Source organism: Perissodus microlepis, chromosome 20 (assembly GCF_051167445.1).
Source record: "Perissodus microlepis isolate ML-2025 ecotype Zambia chromosome 20, ASM5116744v1, whole genome shotgun sequence".
NCBI lineage: Eukaryota > Metazoa > Chordata > Actinopteri > Cichliformes > Cichlidae > Perissodus > Perissodus microlepis.
This window is the reverse complement of record NC_140480.1, coordinates 31,656,393-31,677,065: the sequence shown is the minus strand read 5'-3', so window position 1 is coordinate 31,677,065 and position 20,673 is coordinate 31,656,393. Positions and strand designations below refer to the sequence as shown.

The following is a 20,673-nucleotide window of genomic DNA, read 5'->3' as shown; positions in this document are numbered from 1 at the left end:
TGAAGATGTGTTGCTGAACATTCAGAGACTTCGGGATATCAACACTCACGCAGTGTTGTTCCTTTTATGTTTCATATTTAACAAGTATGAAAAAAATAACATTGCTGTTGCATCATCTTCGAACAAAGAATGGTTAAACATAATTTACCACCAAACTGATCCACCTTCGTGTTCCCCTTGCCAAATGCTCCTCAATCAAAGATTTCCTCACAAACAGACCTCAGTCAGTCAGACTGCCTCCAACTCTTCGCCCAACTGTCACTCAGCATCAAGTCTCCGCAGGGCTGTATTCTCAGCCCCCTAATTTACTCCATGTACACACATAATTGTGCATCAATCCAACCAATGAACATCATCTTCAAGTATGCTGATGACACCACCGTGAATAGGCTCCTCTCTAATGGAGATGAGACAGCATACAGGGTGGAGGTAGAGAATAATTCCTGCTGAGGCTCAGAAAATAACCTGAAGCTGAACATCCTTAAAACAAAAGAACTCATAATGGACTTCAGGAGGCACAGACAGATCCACAACCCTTTGATTCTAAATGTTGCACAGGGGGAAATCTGTCTCCCCCTTTCTGGAAACCCACATTTCCACTGATCTCACCTGGACCCACAACACCAGCGTTCAGGTGAAGAAGGCCAAACAGTGGCTGCACTTTCTTTGTGTCCTGAGGAAGAACAACCCCGGACGAGAAACTGCTGCTGGCCTTGTAACGCTCGTCTGGAGAGAGTGCTCTACATAGGGGCCATAACTGAGAAACAACTTTCATCTGCCACCCCTGGAGGCCATGCCAGCTCCTCCTGTCTCACGAAAACCAGGGCCATCACAGGTGACCCCTTGATGCCCACCCACCATCTGCTTGCAGTGGGTCAGGTCAATCAGGTCCCACACCACCACACTCACAAACAGCTTCTTCCTGTGGGCCATTCAGACTGTTAACAAGCATCAGTGTTGAACGTCAGTGTAGATCACAGGTGTCGAACTCCAGGCCTCGAGGGCCGGTGTCCTGCAGGTTTTAGATCCAACACAGCTGATTCAAATGGCTAAATGACCTCCTCAACATGTCTTGAAGTTCTCCAGAAGCCTGGTAATGAACTAATCATCTGATTCAGGTGTGTTGACCCAGGGTGAGATCTAAAACCTGCAGGACACCAGCCCTCGAGGACGGGCCTGGTGTAGATGATGCAGCACTACGAATTTGTACCACCTGTGGTCTGTCTTTCAGGAAGTCCAGGATCCAGTCGCATAATGAACCACAGATTCCAAAGCTTCATCATGAACCTGGATGGAATAATAGGGTTGAAAGTGGAGCTCTAGTCAATAAACAGCTTCCACACATATGTGTTCTTATGGTTCAGGTGGGAGAGGGCAGTGTGCAGAGCAGTGCTATTGCGTTGTCTGTGGGTCGGTTTGGCCTGTAGGCAAACTGAAAAGGATTGAATGTAGCAGGCAGTGAAGACATAATACTATGTCTTCCTGTGTCTGTGACACACATGTTGCAGCTCTTCTTTTTGTTGCTGCTTTATCAGGAACAAAATTTAGATCAGGGAGCATTTCCCAGTAGATGGCACCTGGGTTGAAAAGAAATAAGATTTTATGTCCTGCACAACAGTAACAGTCATTTGTGTTAACCCTGATTATGCCATCTTTGCAGCAACGCTGAGTGGTTTCTTCCTTCTTTGAGCAAGGATGCCCACCCTGAAGGTCATGGTGGGCAACCTTACATCATCTGCCATCACCATTAACACAGGAGTACCGCAGGGCTGCGTTCTTAGTCCAGCTCTTTTCACCCTATTCACACACGACTGTAAATCCATCCACTTCTCTTCTAACATCATACATAGTTCTGTATTTGCCAGTTACTGATGTGGTTGTTTTGGAGCATCTCATGTTCACCTTAAAACTTGCTGTAAGACTCTGATTAAACCATCTTGCTATAACTGGTCCAGCAGAGTCCCATGTAACAAAGACTGGACTCTGGATTTCAGGTGGATTTCTTTTTCTTCTTCATCTTCAATTCTTCCTTCTTCTAAAAATCACTGTTGTTGTCTGACAGATAATCTTTCTGTCATCTTGATTGATTAAGCAAAGCTACATGTATTTATTTGTTATGTCCTACCCCTGACTGTCTCACACACACACACACACACGCACAGACTAGAATAACACACAAACGTTAAGACCAGTTCCCCTTGTTTCCTTCCTTTGTGTTGCAAAGCGGTGAGGTTGAAATAACAGTGTGTACTTCTCAACTATAAATACATCCTTAAAATAAAATAAATAAAAAACAAGTATATGCAGATATTTGGCTGTATATTCAACAACAATACAAGAAAATCAGGATAATTTCTTTAAAAAAAAAACTGAAGTGAAATTATTGAAAAACAAAATAAACTGAAGTCGTGTTTAAATAAAGATGGGGAAGTTAACTTGTACTTTCAGAGGCACTTACACCTCTGAACATGTTTAAACACAAACACTCTGACAAAGAAACACTGTTAAACTTTACAATTGTTCATCAAAGGTGCAAAACAGCTCCAACAGTCCAAATGTTAAACCCAGTTTTTTTTTAGTTTTCCCAGTGTGTTGCAAAACACTGATACTGTAAACTGTCGGTTCCCCATAAAAAATCTCAACTATAACACTACTCTTTCAAAAAAAAGTATATACGTGGAAATTTTATTAAATATTGAAGTGCAATGCAAAAAAATCTGGAGAATTTTTGAAAAAAAAAAGATAACCTTAGGTAATAAAAAATGGAGCCATGCTTAAAAAAGGTTCCTGCATGGTTTATATTTGGGGAATTTACCTCATATTTTTAACAAACGTCATGTTCCAATAAACATATTTAACTACATAAAGCAATGATATGCAAGAAGGAGTAATAATACAAAAATTTACTCACTGAGAAAGATGAAACAGACCACAGTGCCACATACTGTCTTCATATTGCTCGTCTTACAAACCAGGAACTTCTCACTTCTCTTAATGATGGACTCCCTCCCCCACACACGTCATACAGCTCTACACTTCTCCCCTTTGCTTTAACTTCTTGAACTGCAGAGTGAAGGATTCTGTGTTGGTTTAGCTTTTGTGTCTCATCACTTCTAAAGCTGCATTAGGCTGGATTTACATCCTTGGAGTCTAAACAAAGCCGCAAGCCAGATGGCTAGCAAGCTCAACACAAGAACGTGACACACTGCTGTAGAAATAATGATGGATGGATATGAATAAAAAAAATAATCAAAAGAGAAAGTCACAAAGATTATGAATTCAACCTTTTTGCTCACTGAAGATATTCATTTACAACGAATATTTAATAAAGAATACGTAAGAAAGAATTTATAGACGCAAAGGACAAAAATAATGAATTGAAATAGAAAGAAAGCCAGCAAAAATAAAGATTAAGTAAAGACTAGAAAATTGGAATATAATTGAGTATTTAGATATATTCATATTTAAAATAGTTTTATTTTTTTCAGTTGCAGTGTCGGTGGTCTCCAACTGTCTGAGAGCAATGATTAAAATAAAACAGAATTCAAAATGAAATGCAGAAGAACATGAGATGACAGATGACTCAACCTTTAAAGTATTGTGTACTGTGTGCTGTGCAAGGTTAAAAGAAGTAGCCACCAGAGGGAAACAAAGGTCAACATCGATACTCTGTGTTATTAAAAATATTTATAACTCACCACAGGTTTATAACAAAAAGATTTTGATGACAATGACTGCATATTTTAGATTTTGATTATTTTTTACATAGTGAACATAATCAAACAGGTAAACTGGCTTTTGAATTCAGCCCACTGTACAATATGTTTCCTATGAAATAAGAACAGTGAAATAAGAATACAGAACCAAACTGAAAGAAGACAGTATAGGTCGTTTTTCAAATGCAGTAGCTAAGAGAAATGTATCCTTGTTTACTCTATTATAACTATTCATAAAGTACTTTCAGCTACTGTCAGTACAAAACAACATAAACAAACAGCTTTTACTGAGAACAAGCTTCATTCCAAAAAACTAAACATCCAGTCGGATAAAATTTACTGCACACAAAGTGTAAATAAAACATAAATATTCTGTTCCATCATCACATCATGTGAAGTCTTTTGTTTCACACTGCATTCGCCGTGGCTTTCAAGTTAAACTTTGAATCATTTGTGAAAAAAAACACCTCTCAAACACTTTGTTACGCCCCTCTGCAACCTCTATTCTCTTTGCAATGACAGTGCAAGACTCTTCAGGTGTTGCGTTTTTTTCAGTTTTTATTTTATTTCAGTTTGGGTTTTATAGAGTACAGAGGAGGTGAAGCATCTTTAACATGGTTCCTGGGGCTAGCATGTATCTGAGGTGTGGAGTAGACAACATCACCCGATTTACCACAGAGGGCGCTGTTAGTTACAGAAATGTGGGAAAAATCCACTTCAGTGTAATCAACTTCATCTGTGTCATTTTCAGCCTGAAAAATAAGTGAGGTTAAACTTTAAACGTACTTAAAAAAATAAACCCATCCAGCAGATAAAACAGGAGTGAAAAAAAAAAAAAGTTTCAGTAAACAAGTTTCAGTAAAACTTGTTTTACTGAAACAACCTCAGCTATTGCATGAAATTATCACCTCACAGAAGCTGAAAATTATAACGTTTAGGAACAAAGGATTTGTCCTGGACTTAAAAAAAACTAGCCAAGCCTAATAACCCTGAACCAGAGTGTGTTCACTGAATTTGGACATTTTTTATTTTTTACTATTAGCTGGCAGAAAGAAAATATCCTATCAATGATTACTAATGACACTACTCAAACAGGTTTGTTCTGGTTTCTGACCAGTCAGACCACACATCTACTTACTTTACTCTGAGAATAGGTGACGAGGCTGTAAAGTTCGAGGTTTTCAACTCCAGCTCGCTGGCAGGTTTTGGGAAAGGCATCAACTAAAGACACTTCCACAGGAGGCGAACCGCCGTCTCTTATCTCTTCACACAATCGGGTATTCTGGAAAAAAGAGAACATACTGGCCAACTGATAAAAATCAAAAGGTAATGAAGACTGCGTGTCTCATAATTTCTAAAACTAACCTGTGTGATATTGGCGTATTCTGTTTCTACAGGAGGTCCTGAAAAATGCAGGTGAGAACACAAACATCTGGCTTAAACACCTTCCAGGAACTACAACCAACTACAAAAAGGAACTAAACTTGGGAACAATATAAAGAATGAAAACTGAATATCTTTCAACTTAATCTTAAAGATCTATTCAGTGCCACAGCCAAGTCACACTTGACTTAATTCATGCCTATTGTAATCTGCTACATCTTGCATCTTTTTTCCAGCTGTGCAGATGTTGTGCTTCTGAAATGTTCAGCTTTACCGGGACATCTGTCATCTTTCATATATCCTAACATCTTAATAAGTCAACCCAGTGGGTATCAGTCTAGTACTTCTAGCTTCCAGTGTAGAAGCATCTGAGAGTCACAGACATGGATAGGTCTACTGAAGTTAAAACCTCTGTCACTACATCATTTTTCTTTTAATGAGTTTGAATTTTCCTAAGTCGATGGTTTAGCAATGTATGAAAACTGGTCAATGTGACTCTGTGCTGAACACCTTTCAGTCAAACAATCGAATGTTGTCACAGCAGCTTTTTCCAGATCAGAAATCAACAGGTTTGACATCACCACCTACTGACCAATCAGTTCTCCAGAAAATACTGTAATTATTCCAGGAGCCTCTCTCTCAGACCTCTGCAGAGAGAATATAAGAGTCTGTTTTTCAGTTGTGTTGAAAGTCTCTGAGTTTGCCTGATGAGAATTAGGAATAAATAAAGATTCTTACACTCAACTTTATTCTTTGATTGTTTTTCTGTTGCCAGCAAACAGTTTAACAACAATTTTATTTTTCTATAAGCATTTAACCATCCTAAAACTCGACACCAACATTGTACTTTGTGACCTGAATCAAATTTGTACACCGGCTACGCCTGAATTTTCACTTGTTCCATTGGCAGATTTTTTTCACTTAATACAATAAAAAAAAAAAAAAAATTTGTAAAAAATAAGTGAAAAAAAATCTGCATTTGGAACAAGTGAAAATTCTCCAGATCCAAGATGCACTGTCTAAAAACGAGTTCATATATCTCACTGAAATGTTACTGTGTAGCTGATTGTGTCTTATTTTAACTGCGATGAGATATTTTTGACTTGAAATTAGACAAATATACTTGGTAAGGTTTTGAATTTTTGCAGTGCAGCATAAAAACTTAATTAAGGTTAACCCTGAGGTTAATCTGCAGGAAATAAATTTGCATTGCTCTGAAGTGGTAAAAAACACAGGTTTGCTGCAGACTTACCTTTAGGTTTAATGGCCTTCGTCTTCTTATAGAAAATCAGCAAAGCGGCTGATAAGAGGGTGATCATAATGACCAGAATCAGAATCACACAAAGCGGCTTATCTGCACCTCAAGAGAACACATTTCTTTTTACTGTCACACTCGTAATATTAGGCAATAAATTATACAAACAAAACACAGATACTCTGAGTTACATTTCATTTGTATGAAATTACTTTAGGTCCTCCTAATGTTCATTTATTTTCAGATAAGGTTTCAGTTTCTACCATTGCACTTGAATCCTCCATCTGGTTAAAACATTCAGTACCAACCATGCCTCAAATGAGGCTGTCCGGTGTGCATGTCTGTGAAGTTTAATGTTTTACGTTAACCTTGCATGCACCTCGCAAGAAATGTAACGTAATGTCAGGTCAACGTAGCCCACAGCTATTGTGATTGGCCAGTTCTGTGCCGTCTTTTCCCCGCTGCATTTTTGTCTACTTTTTGATGGCATAATAGTCATAGGATCAATATAAGGAGTCACAAATGTCAGCAAAGTCCTACAAGAATGTTGAAACTTCCAAAATGTACGTGAGAGAATGTATAAAGCATTTGATCTTTTTCTATCCCCTGACACCACATTTAAAACACTGAGACATGACCACACAGTAACAGGTAACCACACAGTCTATAATATTTGTCATCTAGATCTCATGTCATGGTGCTTTAAGGAAGTCAAACGTGGTCTCACTCAGCCGTTCATGTGCAGTTCCTGAGTTCTTCATTTAACTCTTGCACTGTTTATGCACTGCATTTGTTTGAAAACTTTACTCATTTTGTACATTGTGCTTAAAATTACAAAATCAAATAGCTGAAAACGCATCATTAGTAATTATAAGGTTATGATAAGGACCCATTAATGAATTACAGTTTACACGTTATGTTTACACTTTAGTAATATGACCGAGCGATGTTTCTACTGCTCTTGAATGTGGTTGAGGTTTTTGATAAATACACAGACGAACCCATACCTGGACCAGCAGGTGTCTCAGAATGGTTCAGGATTTCAGTGGAGGATGTAGATGTAACGCTTTCTAAACTGAAGTTAAAACTTTGTGTTGTTGTTGCTGCTGTTGTTGCTGTTGTTGTTGCTGTTGTTGAGGTTGATAGGAGAAAGGTTGATGATGAAAAAGCTTTTGGAGTAGAGCCTGGTGTTGAAGTTTTTACAGCTGTGAACAAGGAAACAATCAGTACAAAAACAATCAGTTTGTATGTCTGCATGCGAGTAATGTGGGTTAACAGGTGTTTTATGGCAACGCTAAGCTTATATTCAAAAAATGACTGAATGGAGATCAATTGAAAGAAATGTTGTTGCCAATGAGATGTGAATATGTTCACATCTTCAGAAATATGAATACAATTTTTGTAGAGACTTACCTTCAGTGACAATTATCTCAAAATAATCTGGTTTCAAAGTGCTGTCCAAAGTACACTTGTACCATCCCGAGTCAGACTGTTTCAGCTGTGTGATGCTCACATACATAATATCAGATTTAATTTTTTTTTTGACATATTGAATGCTGTATCTGCCGCTCTGAAATGTGTCAGCAGTTGTATTAATCAGAATGTTTCCCTTTTCACATTCTTCCTTACAGAAGAGCCTCCTGCTTCCACTGATAAAGAACCTGCATTCAAGTGTGATGTCTTCTCCTTCCATTTTTCTGTGTCTGGGTGTTTCTGCATTGACAAGACCATCCTGCTGTGCTGCTGAAAAGATTAGCATTCAATAGTTACCATCATCCTATAAAGACAGATCATTATGTGCTTTAAGTGTACAGTTAAATTCTTCATATTGTTATTTAAATATTTAAAAAATTTAAAAAACAAACTTCCTGATTCTGACATCTGCTGACTGAGAGTTACTTGAGTGTCATTTGTTTCTAATGATGTATTCATCTCCATATTTTTTTACAGTGTATTGAATAATAATTGTTTCTATCGTGGAAAAGGTTTTGGAATTGTTGCTCAACATTAAAATTTTCATTTTTTGAACATGCATGCTGTGGTTTTTCTTGTGAGCCTAAAAAAAACTGACTGATGCCTCATTAGTTCAAAAAAGAGGAACCAGGTGCATGTGGGGTTTTGAAAATGCTCGTAGAATTTAGTTGTGTCTAAATATACATTTCCAGCTAGTTTGCTTGGATACATTTGTATGTGGCAAAACAGTGAGACTGTCTATACATGAAAAGACACCTGCGAGTTTTAGTATGGCCAACGTTCACAAAAGATACAACAAAAATGAGAATAGCCATTTCTGCATATGAGATTACGATGAACCTAACAAGAACTAAGGAGCAAAATGCAGCTTAAAGAATATTATTTATGTGATTTTTTTTTTTTTTATTCTAAGGAGTTTGGAAAGAAAAGCGTCTGGACTTCTTTAAGTTGCTTGAAGACGTTTCACCTCTCATCCGAGAAGCTTCTTCAGTTCTAAGGTCAAATGGTGGAGAGTCCCAGATTTAAACCCAGTGGGAGTTTCCCCCCAAAGAGGGACAAAGGACCCCCTGATGATCCTCTACCTAATCACATGAGCCGAGGTGTGAAAACGAGTGTGGGTCACAATCAGCCAGGGTTTCGGGTGAGCTCATTGTGAAACCTGGCCCCACATTATCATGTGATTTCCTGAGGTCAGATGGCCCAGGATGTGAGTGGGCGTTAAGACGTCTGGGAAGAGATATCAAAACTGGATTAACTCCCACTGGGTTTAAATCTGGGACTCTCCACCATTTGACCTTAGAACTGAAGAAGCTTCTCGGATGAGAGGTGAAACATCTTCAAGCAACTTAAAGAAGTCCAGACGCTTTTCTTTCCAAACTCCTTAGACTACGATGACCTGGATGACTGAGAACCTTCACAGACATTTTTTTTATTGTTTTAAAACTTCTATTTTCAGTGACCTGCATGTTCAAGTTACATGTTTCCAGCTCTAAACACCACAAAACAAACATGTAAGAGAAGAAAATTAAGAAAGACTGAAACAGTTTGTGGTTCAACAGAAATCAATGATTCAACATGAAAAACCAATAAACAAACAAACCTGGTGATTCATTTTTAATAAACAGACGCCATTTTCTGTTTTTAATAAACAGAAAATAAAGATGCAAACAACAAAGAAAGAAAGAGAACACGAAAATTAAAATTTAGAATTTACTCACTAAGGATGATGAAGCAGACCAGAGTGTGACAGGCTTTCATGTTGAGGCTCTGATGGTTTAATGCTGTTTCTCTTCCTTCTTAACTCACAAAACAGGAACTTCTCTCAATAATGAGGACACACACACACACACACACACTCCCCTTCTTCTAAATGTGTCATAGGCTAATTTTCATTTCATTTTCTGCCTAAAAAGCATCTCATCTGTGTTGCTGTGTTTATGAAATTATTTTTATGCCAAAAGTTTAAAGCAGACACTCTTGTGTACGCACTGGCTTCTCGCTGCATGTGGCTAATGAGTTTGACGCAGACAGGTTGTTGAATTGGCGTACAAGATATATAATTGTTTTTTTCTCATACAAAACTTTTGCCATAAAGCAGTAAAACAGATGAGATTGCAAGGTTTCTGTCAAACTGACACACAGTGGTTGGACCACTTGCACGGCATAATGTATATAAGATTCACAAATGCATGAAAAATGCAATCCTTTCTTTTTTCTGAGTAATAAATATGTTTCTCACAGAGAAAATAATGAATCCTGCAATCGAAGTTCTTCCGATTTTGTCAGCTGGACACTGAAATTTCTGTTTCACTGTATCTTTAAAGTGTTCTGGTGATTGAAGCTTAACAAAAAGTGTTAATGACACCAGTTTGAGATGACTTTTGCTTTGTTGAATGGTGCTTTATTCTCCTGGAAGTCACATTACAAGTTGGTAAACTGACGCACATCATCAGGAAAAAGTACTCAGAAAGGATGTGGCAATAAAACCTTGACTGCTTTGTTATCAAGGTACTTAAACAGTGACCACAGAAGACTCCTACCATGAGAACATCAGCAGCAGAAGCATGGTGGCTTCAAACTGTGAGTTTGTTGTAGGCAGTGATTACAAAACAAGTAAAAGGGCATTCACACAGGAAGTGACTCACATTGTGCATCACTTTGCCGCTAACATTCAGCCCCTAGTGGAAATTACAGCTTCTGGTTGCCTAATCTATACTGTCATAGGTTAATCATCAATATTTTCATTTCTACTCTCATTGGTAGTTGCTTTAGTTGCTTGCCATGAGAAGTTTAACTCACGACCCACTCATTTTGCATCACCAGGAGGTATTTTGCTTGAAGTTACTGAATGTTATTGACGTTCTTTAAAAAGTCAAATGCTTTTTTTTCTATAAATGATACTTTTACTATCATATTTGCTGCTGCAAAAATAATTGATTTTAACCTTAAACAACATATTTTGCTTTTTTCACTAAATATATAAACTTTGGTTTACTGCTGCTGTGCTCCTGGCCAGGAGGCTGCATGCCAAATATCCTTGGGCAAGATACTAACCCCATGTTTGCCTACTGGTGGTGGTCAGAGGGCCCGGTGGCGCCAGTGTCCGGCAGCCTCGCCTTTGTCAGTGCGCCCCAGGGCATTTGTGGCTACAATGTAGCTTGCCATCGCCAATGGGTGAATGACTGAATGTAGTGTGAAGCGCTTTGGGGTCCTTAGGGACTAGAAAAGCGCTATACAAATGCAGGTCATTTTTTTTTTTACCATTTCTTTGAATTACCTGGCTCGATGAAAACTAAAACCTCATTTGGAGATAACGGGTATCACATTATCAACTTCCTCTGTAAAAGCCAAGATTTCTGCTTCAGACTTTTTGTGCACGCACATAAAAATAAGCATTTTCTGTGTCATATGAGATGATCTGAATGCATGTCTGAAACTGTCTATTTTGAGTGCGTGAGACTGCAGTAGGTTTGGTCTTGGTCGCTGCTGGTGGGATCGAGGCTCTGGTAGATTGAATCGTCACATCTGGAGACTGGACAAAAATTTTCATAGAGGGCAATCTGGGGAAAAAGAAAGCAAAATAAATTATTTAAATAATATTCAAATGAAAAAAAAAGAAAAGAAAAAACAGAAAATAACACAGGTGGCTGTAGTTCAGGAGACAGAGCAGGTCTAACAATTGGAAGATTGGTGGTTCAATCCCTGGCTGCTCCAGTCTGCATGACAAATATCCCTTGCCAAAGCTGATGGTTTGAGTGCTCCGGTAGAGTAGAAAAGCACTAAAAACTATAAAAAAAATTATAACAGCTGTAAGGCCCCTTTTAAGAGATACTAAGGAATCGTGTGTCTGCGGTTGCACAAAAAAGATTAATGTTAATGGGCCAATGCTACCACCTACTGTCTCAAATGTCACCCTACATTGACTAGGAATTGCAAAGGACTGTGGGTAATCTTCAGAGTAACAGGGGATTCACGCAGAGGTATGTGCTTGTGTGTCATGGACATAAATATGAATGCAATTAGAAGTTCATCTGGCTGTGTTAAATAATAGCTTTTGTTCATTCCAGTCTCTCCACCACCATGGGTAAGACCAAAGAGCTGTCAAAGGATGTCAGGAATAGCACGGCAGACCTTAACACAGCTGGAATGGCTACAAGACCATCAGCAAGAAGCTTGGTGAGAAGTTCACCACTGTTGGTGCAATTAGTGCACTGTTGGAAATGGAAGCAATATAAAATGACCATCAATCATTCTCAGTGCAACCATCCTCATGGAGTAAGGATAATAACTAGAAAGATAGTGTATCAGCCCAAAACTTCACAGGAGTTTGTTAATAAACTGAAGGCTATTGGGATCAACTGGGAGTGGGGCAAAATTCATCCTGATAAGTGTTTATAATCTATGTGATTTTATGTAATTTGTAGGGTTTTTTTCTAGATTTTTGGTTGATTATTTCTCTTCAATAAACTGAAACTACCATAAAATCACTTTAGAGACTGTTCATTTCTTTGGAAGTGAACAAACCTACAAATTTAACATGGGATCAAATAATTTGCACTGTAGCTAGATCATTCTGATGTGATGCCATCTTTTCCCACAGAGATCACTCCATGCATTTAGAGACATAACCATTCTTGACATACTGTAATTACAGGGGATTGTGAGTAATGGATGATTCATGTAGTGAGATTACCCTCTGTCCTCGAGAGATAAAATTATTTTTTGTTATCCTTTGTCATAAATGTAGATGCAGATTAAATGGGGTGTTCCTCCAAACTTGACCTGCCTCTTATCATTCATTCATATGCCTCTGAGGGATTGTTAATGTTCAAACTACACAAAGACATCTGATACATTCTTGGTATAAATCACCAATTAGGAAAGTGAATTTGAATGTTAATTGTGGAAACCATTTGTTCCATTAGGTGAGAGAACATCTGTATTTACTAAATAAAAAGCAAAAGCCTGACTTTTTCTGAGCTACAAATTCACACTGTGCTTTGTTTTGTTACAGAGTAATAGTAAAGCAAATACAGACGAGTCACCTCAGTCTGGTTGTGGTCTGAGTTTCTCCTTCTGTCCAAATCTAGAAAAAAGACAAAAATTGATATTTTACATCATTAGATTAAATTAAGTGTGAGTGAAGTTGGTGTCTATCCTGTTGGATAAAAGGTCTGAAGATAAATAATTTGAATAACTGTTAAAGGTACAGATAGTGGTAGAAGTTTACTCACCAACAGAGGTCTTGGTCCTCCTTTTGTAGATCAACATCAGAACAGAAAGCAGCATTAGTACTACCATGACCCCAATTATAATAACCAAAAGCAGGGAGAAATCTGGGTGAGAGCCTGGATGAGAGAGAGGAAAAAAAGAAAGAAAGAAATAATCTAAACTGTGAACCAGTCTTTGTTTATATGACATGCATAATAATAATAGCATTAATACTTTAAATGTGAAATGTCTTCTTCCCAATGAACAATTACATACATTTCAGTAGTCATGGTAAAAACTATTACTCAAATCCATAAATTGCCTACTGCCAAATCCACGAAGTGACAGCTAAGTCGATCCCCAGCTACATATTCAGGCCTGCATCTTTCATCTTCTGTTATATTGGTTTGGCGGCTTATAATAAGATAGTTATTGGTAACTGATAGTAATTCATTGAAATTTCAGTTAAGCAACAAAAAGGACTTTAATTTGGTATTAAATTTTGATATTATTTTCATTGTAATATCAGGAAACTGACCCTCTTAAGTTTAAATACTCTTTGTGTATTTATAGTAAACACTATTTGCATATTGCTATAAGGTGTTAGGAGTTTATGCAATGGTCCTGTTAGCAGTATTCTCAGTTTATATTGATTTTCTGGGTGTACTTTAAGTTGCATAGTCTTGATTTTTCAATACATACTGTATTATGAGAAAAGAAAGCAAGGTGTCATCTACATCAGTATGAATAGGCTACACTCATAACAGGCAGGGCTCCAACGATTCGTTGACATAATCAATGATGTTGACTATAAAAATTAGTTGATGTTAAATTTTATTGTTGATGCGTCATATTTTAAAACCACCTAAATGTGTTTTTGTAATGGTAATACATTACAGGAAGCTACGGGGCAGTATCACCTCTCGTCTGCCAACACTGTACTCAATACTAATGAAGAAGAACGTAGCACGACCAGGAGGACAGAAGAAATTGGAAAAAGACATTTTAAAAAAATGTAAAAGTGTTTCATAGAAAACAAAGTTAAATGCAGACTGTACAAAGTGGAACTTTCCTTCCACGGCACTACTACAGTGCACGGCAGCACCTGTGACATCTACTCTGAATAAATCAGTTTTAGAGAGTGCGTTGCATTGATACTTTGTTTATGTTAATGTCTGTACGGTAATGTTTATGTTAATGTTTCTACAGTAATGTTTATCTTAGCTTACCTGTCGGAAACATCTAATAGATGATGCTTGCTGAGCAAACACAATTTCAGTTTTGTTAGCTAATGAGAGAAACGTGATAGTAAACCATTAAACAGGAGTAGCCACACTACCAGTCAACACACCTTCTTATTTAGTGTTTTTTCTTTTTTTACGTAACCATTTACATTGTAGATTCTCACTGAAGGCATTAAAACTATGAATGAACACATAGGGAATTATGTAGTAAATAAAAAAGTGTCAAATAACTCAAGACATGTTTAATATTTTAGATTCTTCAAAATAGCCACCCTGTGCATTGATTACTGCTTTGCACACTTTTGACATTCTCTCCATGAGCTTCAGTGAGTCTTGAAGGAGTTCCCAGAGATGCTGAGCACTTGTTGGTCCTTTTGCCTTCACTCTGCAGTCCATCTCATCCCAAACCATCTTGATTGGGTTTAGGTCAGGTGACTGGAGACCAGGCCATCTGGCGCAGCACTCCATCACTCTCCTTCTTTAAATAGTCCTTACACAGTCTGGAAGTGTGTTTGGGGTCATTTTCATGCTGGAACTCTGTGTGGCATTTATCTGGGCTCTAAACTGAGGTGCTGTTAACTTGTGATTTCTGAGGCTGGTGACTCAGATGACTCTTGACTCTTTGTCATGCTTTCCTGGGGCGGTCCTCATGTGAGTCAGTTTTGTCATAGTGCTTGATGGTTTTTGAGACTGCACTTGTGGACACGTTTAAAGTTTTAGCAATTTTCCAGGCTGACTAACCTTCAGTACTGATGGACTGTCGTTTCTCTTTACTTGGCTGATTGGTTCTTGCCATAATATGAATTCTAACAGTTGTCAAATAGGGCTTCAGCTCTGACTTCTTGACTTGACTTCTGCACAACACAACTGATGGGTTCAAACACATTAAGAAGGCAAGAAATTCCACAAATAACCCTGACAAGGAACACCTGTGAAGTGAAACCCATTTCAGGTGACTACATCATGAAGCTCATTGAGAGAAGACCAAGAGAGAAACTATAATATACAACCAAATTTGTGATTAGTAATGGTCTTTTTCAAATTCTGTTTTGTTCCGTCTTACTAGTATTAAGCACATGCATATGAATGAATTTGTCCTGAAAAGAGACTCATGCACCTCTCAAATGGCTGAAGTCATTATAGAGAGCGTCTTTAGAGTGATTATTAGCTGCTGGGGACGTCATCTCAAGAGTCAAAAGATTAAAAATATAGACTTTATTTCTAATAATTCATGATGAAAAGACAAAATATTTTATGTTAAAATCATGTGGTTATAATACCGTAAAATTCAAAAATATAATATTTCTATAATTGTTAGTGATTGCAAACCTCTCGACTAAACATACCATAGACAGACCGTAAAACAGAGACCTCCAGGTGCACAAATTTACCTTCACAGATGACACCAGCATCCTCATGGTGGCTGCAGTTGTGGGATCCAAACCCTGAGTGATGGCACTCAGAGAGCTGTGTTTCGCTGCCTGAGCATGTGACATTGTCCAACCAGATGTGTCTTTTGCCCTGTTCAAATTCTGCATTTGTTGGTATGGAGAGGAGCCTGCCACAGCCCAATTGTCTACACACCACCTGCGCTTCCCCTAGGCTCCAGGCATCATCACACACCGCCCCCCACTGTCCACCATGGAAGATCTCCACCCTGCCAGAGCAGGAGTCATTACCTCCATTAACCAGGCGGACCTCCCCCTCAACTGCTGTGCTGTTATCCACTGCTGTTGTAACATGGATATGGACCTGATAGGGTGACGAGACCTTTGGTGTTGGAGCAGGTGTGGTGAAAGGAACTCCAGGATCTGTTATGTTCACCTCTGTTTACAATAAATAAAAAGATAGTACTGCGTTGGTGTTGAAATCATTTTTGTTATAAGCAGCAGAATTTAAGGACAAGGTAGAAAGAATTATTATTTTTTACAGTGCAATCTTATTTAAAGCAGAACAATACCTGCACAGTATGCAAGCTGGCATGTGGCTGGCTTCACAAGTTTGTAAACATAGTAGTTTCCATAGCAGTGTTTGACATGGATGACGTGTGACTCAAATTTGCAGCAGTTGCTTTCCCAAGAACTGCACACAGTGCGAGTTAGAATTTCACCCGACTGTGTGGGATGAGGTTGTGTTATCCACAGTGGAGCATGAGTTCCACACCTGTTGGGGTCTAGACACCTCTCTGGAATATGAGCACCAGATTCCCCCAGAAACAGGCGATACCAACCTTGCCAGTCAATGTTTTTATCACAGTGTAGGACCTGAATATCTGTGTTATTCGTTGAACGCCAGTCATCATTCAGTACAGTGTAGTTATGACAGGGGTCAACACACTGGGAATTACTGCAGTCCATCCCTGAAAGACAAAAAAGACAAAGGCTTTTTACTGCAAGGCAAATTCACCCATATTCATACAGCACTTTATTCTGTGCTTCAAGCACTTTTCTAGCATACGCACTGGGGGCTGCACGGCATAAACGTGTTAACGAGCTAATCGCGCCAACGCGTTGACGGCGTGCAGCCCTCTCACAGGGCGATTCCCGTTAACTCACTAACGAAGATTTGCTGCCTTAATGCAGTTATAGCGTTAACGTCATTTTAACGAGATTAACGCTGACAGCACTAATTTATATTAAATATCCTCCTATGCTTCGTAGTTTGTTTGTTTTTTTCATTAGTTATCCCAGAGCTTTAGATTTAATTCCTTTTAAGTTTTATTATTTATCGTATCTTTTATGTAAAATATCTTCTGGGTTCTGTTCTTTTCTTGTTCTTGTATTTGTTTGACACTAGTCTCCTTAGTGTTTTCTTTTTATTGGATCCCTGTCTCTGTGTTATATGGGGTTTTTTCAGTTTATTTTTTTTCTTTTTTAGTTTGGTAGTCTTCCATCTCTTGTGCTCTATATTTACTTTTTCTTCCTTAGTCCCCTGTTCCCTGATAATTCCACTTGTGTTCCCACCTGCTTATTCTTTTCCCTCATTAGGCATTAATATACACTATATTCCCAAAAGTATTCACTCACCCATCCAAATCATTGAATTCAGGTGTTCCATTGCCACAGACATATAAAATTAAGCACCCAGGCAAACAGACTGCTGCTACAAACATTTGTGAAAGTAAGGGTCACTCTCAGGAGCTTAGTGAATTCCAGCATGGTATCGTGAATGGATGCCACCTGTGCCACAAATCCAATCATGAAATTTCTTTACTACTAAATTTTCCACAGTCAACTGTTAGTGTTAGTATAACAAACGGGAAACTATCAGGAGCGACAGCAACTCAGACACAAAGTGAAAGGCCAGGTAAAATCACAGTGGGATCAGCAGATGCTGAGGTGCATAGTGCCCAGAGCTTGCCAACTTTCTGTTCAGTCATTGGCTACAGACCGCCAAACTTCATGTGGCCTTCAGATTAGCTCAAGAACAGTGTGTACAGAGCTTCATGGAATGGGTTTTCCATGATCACCAAGCACAATGCACAGCGTCAGAGGACTCTAGAGCATTAACGTGATCTCTGGAGTGACAAATCACACTTTGTCATTTGGTAATCCAATGAGTCTTAAGAGACACACAAGCATTCTCCTTCAAGGGATTACAAATCTGCATTTGCTTGTGATGTTTTCACTTACCTGTATGGATGGAACTTTCTGCGTTGGCGAGACCAATGGTTCCATGCAGGCCTGTGAAAATGATAAATATTATAGACTCACTATATTCCTGTAAAATACAGCAATATGTTTTATGTTCGTTAAATTCAAAAGAGATGAACTTCCTGATTCTTCCTGACATGTACACAAACCATCTGCTGAGGAAGATTTAATTAAGATCCGGCAAGAGAGAAAATGGATTTAATTTATTGGTCTGGGTTGACATCTTAATTTCCTTTTAGTGCGTTTCTTTGTCAAATGACATTTTTTAAACTGTTGGTTAGCACTTCAAGTTCTAAGTTTAACACTTGAGCGATGTTATTCCCCTTGGTGTTGATAAATACGCATGCAAAAAAGATTGTTGCTTTGTAAACATTTTCTAAACGGAAGAAAGAGGAACCAACTTTCTGGGTAGTTTTGAAAATTATGGTATCATTTAACTGCTTATAAATATCTTAGCTGAGGTCTCTTTTAAGACTCTTTTCTCTGGTTTGTTATGAAGAAACAGTGCAGTTTAAGTGGTTGTACAAGTTAAACTGCACTTTTTGAAATAGTATGGAAGAAAAACATCTTCATATATTATAAAGATTATTTCTAGGGAGCAAAGTGGGAGGAAGCTAACAAAAACAAGCTGCAAACCGTGGTTGCGCTAAAAGATGCTTGTATAAATTCCACACAGGTTTATATTAAGGAGTTAACGTGTTTTCAGTAAACTGCAGTGTAAGTGTATTTTTGAATCTGAACAACATGCTTAACCACAGGAGATAGATGGAAACTGTTCAACAATGAGCAAAATTTACCAATGAACTCCAAATAAAAAAAGAAAACAACTAACACAGAGAAAATCAGAGAAATAGGAAAATTTACTCACTGAGGAAGATGAAGCAGCTCAAAGTGTGACCGACTTTCATATTTAATGCTCCCTCTTTTCTGTCTTCACTTGCAAACCAGAAACTTCTATCTTCTCTCAGCAATGTAGTTCCGCTTTCAAATGCATCACACTCTCTGTTCTGCACCCCCCCAATGCAAGAGCTGACCACAGGCTTGGACGTCCTAGTAGTCAGGGACTGTTTAGGGTTTGGAACAGATTTTGTGTAATTATAACAATATGTAATTTATGACCTTGCAAGAATTGCACAAAATCCCAGTCTCATTACATACTCCGATGCAGGAGACAGAACCAACAGTATGGGTCCATTTTCAGAAGTGTCAAGGAGTTCAATTCCATAAAGAAATACACATTAAATTATCACAAACTATCACAGAGTTGACAGACGATTTGCTTGATATTTTTTAAGTCACAAATAGATGAAAAGTCAATCATTATTTCTTTTTCTTTAGCATCAAACAGGGTACAGACTGCGAGAGGAAATCATCAATACAGTGAATTCCTCTGGTACACACTGTAATCTGGTACACACATAGAAAAAGTGAAGCGTTAATAGACACAGACAAGAGACAGAATAAAATATAGAGAGAAAGAAAAATCTGCAACAGATAATCAGTGATGATGGGATTTCAGCAGCCAAACCCAACTTGCATAAAATGATTTGTTTGAAGGAAATAGACCGCTGGCCGTAACAAGAATTTACATCTAAAATCTTTCAACAAACTTCTTGGTGACAGCATGTTTAATGTCTTTTTTTAATGCATTTTATGCATCCACGTTTAAATTGTTGAAATTTACAATGACCTATGTTTTACAAGTTACTGTAGTTCCAGTTTCATCACATCTTAAAGGTGTTCAATGAGATGTTTATGGCACCAGCCCGAGACAGCTTTTGCTTTGTGACACGATGCATTGCTTTCCTGAAAGTCATGTTAGAAGATGGTAAAGCAAAGACATACACATGGTCAGAAACCACCATGGTTATGGCATCACACATATTTGTTTAGTCCAAAGAAAAGCACTTCTACTAACAGAAGGCACAAACTACTTACTAGTAGTAGCCACTTGCGATCAAAGCACACTACTAAGGCTGGCCCCCAAATGGCCACCTCTTAACCACTCACCTCTTAGCCAAGTGGATTCACCTGCTGTGTGGATTGGTGAATGCAGCCAGCTGTGCAAAGCAACACAAAATTTATTGGTTTTGCAAAAATTAATAGCATGCCTAAAAGAAAAAAGCAGACGCTTTAACATGTATTTACTGTATGATGACATACAGTAAATACACCCAGTAACAGTAAGTGAGCCTGGACGGAAACAGAAGTTGTGTGTTTAAAGTGTTTAAGATATGCTAATTATGTATAAAAAGGAAGTGAACCATGCATTTGTGGTGTGAGAAGTTTCGAGGGACATCTTGTTTCCCTTTTCTCTGACAAAATAAGTTATAGAAACACTGGGAAATGTCTTTTACCCAGTTTGCTGGTGTTTAAACAGCTATTCATTATCTTTGTATTGTACAATGTTTAGTTTTTACTCTACTAAATTAACTTTTCCGTTGTGTGTACTGTTCAGTTTTTATTCAGATTGTGTTGAGTTGACAAATCCACAATAGACTGAACTTAAACAGTAACAACAAAGAGATAAAAACACTAAATGCTCTATCATCAGTTGTATAGAGGAACCAAAAGTGAAGATAACTGAACTGAAAAAAAGGAAACAGGTGAATGGACATGAATGAGCCTTCAAACAATATTCTAAAGTCATGCTGACTTATAAAAAGGAAAAGGGTAAATTTTGTCCATGTACATGAACAAAAGGGATACTTTTTCTGCTTATTTCATGTTTTGACATC

At 38.0% G+C, this 20,673-nt stretch overlaps 2 protein-coding genes across 3 annotated transcripts; both read right to left on the bottom strand.

Moving 5' to 3' along the window:
- Positions 1-3,611: 3,611 nt before the first annotated feature.
- LOC146364940 (uncharacterized) lies at positions 3,612-9,762 on the bottom strand. Its single transcript, XM_084916405.1, has 7 exons — positions 9,546-9,762; positions 7,768-8,094; positions 7,362-7,559; positions 6,352-6,453; positions 5,082-5,119; positions 4,855-4,998; positions 3,612-4,468 (listed from the first exon to the last, which is right to left on the bottom strand). The coding sequence occupies exons 1-7, from the start codon at positions 9,583-9,585 to the stop codon at positions 4,280-4,282; spliced, it is 1,038 nt and encodes a 345-aa protein (XP_084772531.1). The 5' UTR covers positions 9,586-9,762; the 3' UTR covers positions 3,612-4,279.
- A 327-nt stretch (positions 9,763-10,089) lies between these two features.
- Positions 10,090-20,094, bottom strand: LOC146364939 (scavenger receptor cysteine-rich domain-containing protein DMBT1-like). 2 transcript variants are annotated; one of them, XM_084916404.1, is made up of 7 exons: positions 18,804-20,094; positions 17,915-17,965; positions 16,243-16,641; positions 15,674-16,108; positions 13,062-13,175; positions 12,873-12,913; positions 10,090-11,387 (listed from the first exon to the last, which is right to left on the bottom strand). In XM_084916404.1, the coding sequence occupies exons 1-7, from the start codon at positions 18,841-18,843 to the stop codon at positions 11,268-11,270; spliced, it is 1,200 nt and encodes a 399-aa protein (XP_084772530.1). In that variant the 5' UTR covers positions 18,844-20,094; the 3' UTR covers positions 10,090-11,267. The 2 variants fall into 2 exon arrangements, with proteins under 2 accessions (XP_084772530.1, XP_084772529.1); XM_084916403.1 differs by lacking the exon at positions 18,804-20,094 and having other exon boundaries at positions 17,915-18,474.
- Between the last annotated feature and the right edge of the window lie 579 nt (positions 20,095-20,673).

What these genes read in the sequence shown, in the direction of transcription:
- LOC146364940 (XM_084916405.1), bottom strand. Translation starts at nt 9,585, where the DNA reads ATGAAAGCCTGTCACACTCTGGTCTGCTTCATCATCCTTA. An exon ending in TGAGATAATTGTCACTGAAG is followed by an intron (nt 7,560 to 7,767) that starts GTAAGTCTCTAC and finishes CCTTGTTCACAG; the next exon opens with CTGTAAAAACTTCAACACCA. An exon ending in TCACCTATTCTCAGAGTAAA is followed by an intron (nt 4,469 to 4,854) that starts GTAAGTAGATGT and finishes CTTATTTTTCAG; the next exon opens with GCTGAAAATGACACAGATGA.
- LOC146364939 (XM_084916403.1), bottom strand. Translation starts at nt 18,074, where the DNA reads ATGTCAGGAAGAATCAGGAAGTTCATCTCTTTTGAATTTAACGAACAT. An exon ending in AGAAAGTTCCATCCATACAG is followed by an intron (nt 16,642 to 17,914) that starts GTAAGTGAAAAC and finishes TTTGTCTTTCAG; the next exon opens with GGATGGACTGCAGTAATTCC. An exon ending in CAGACCACAACCAGACTGAG is followed by an intron (nt 11,388 to 12,872) that starts GTGACTCGTCTG and finishes CTTTTTCCCCAG; the next exon opens with ATTGCCCTCTATGAAAATTT.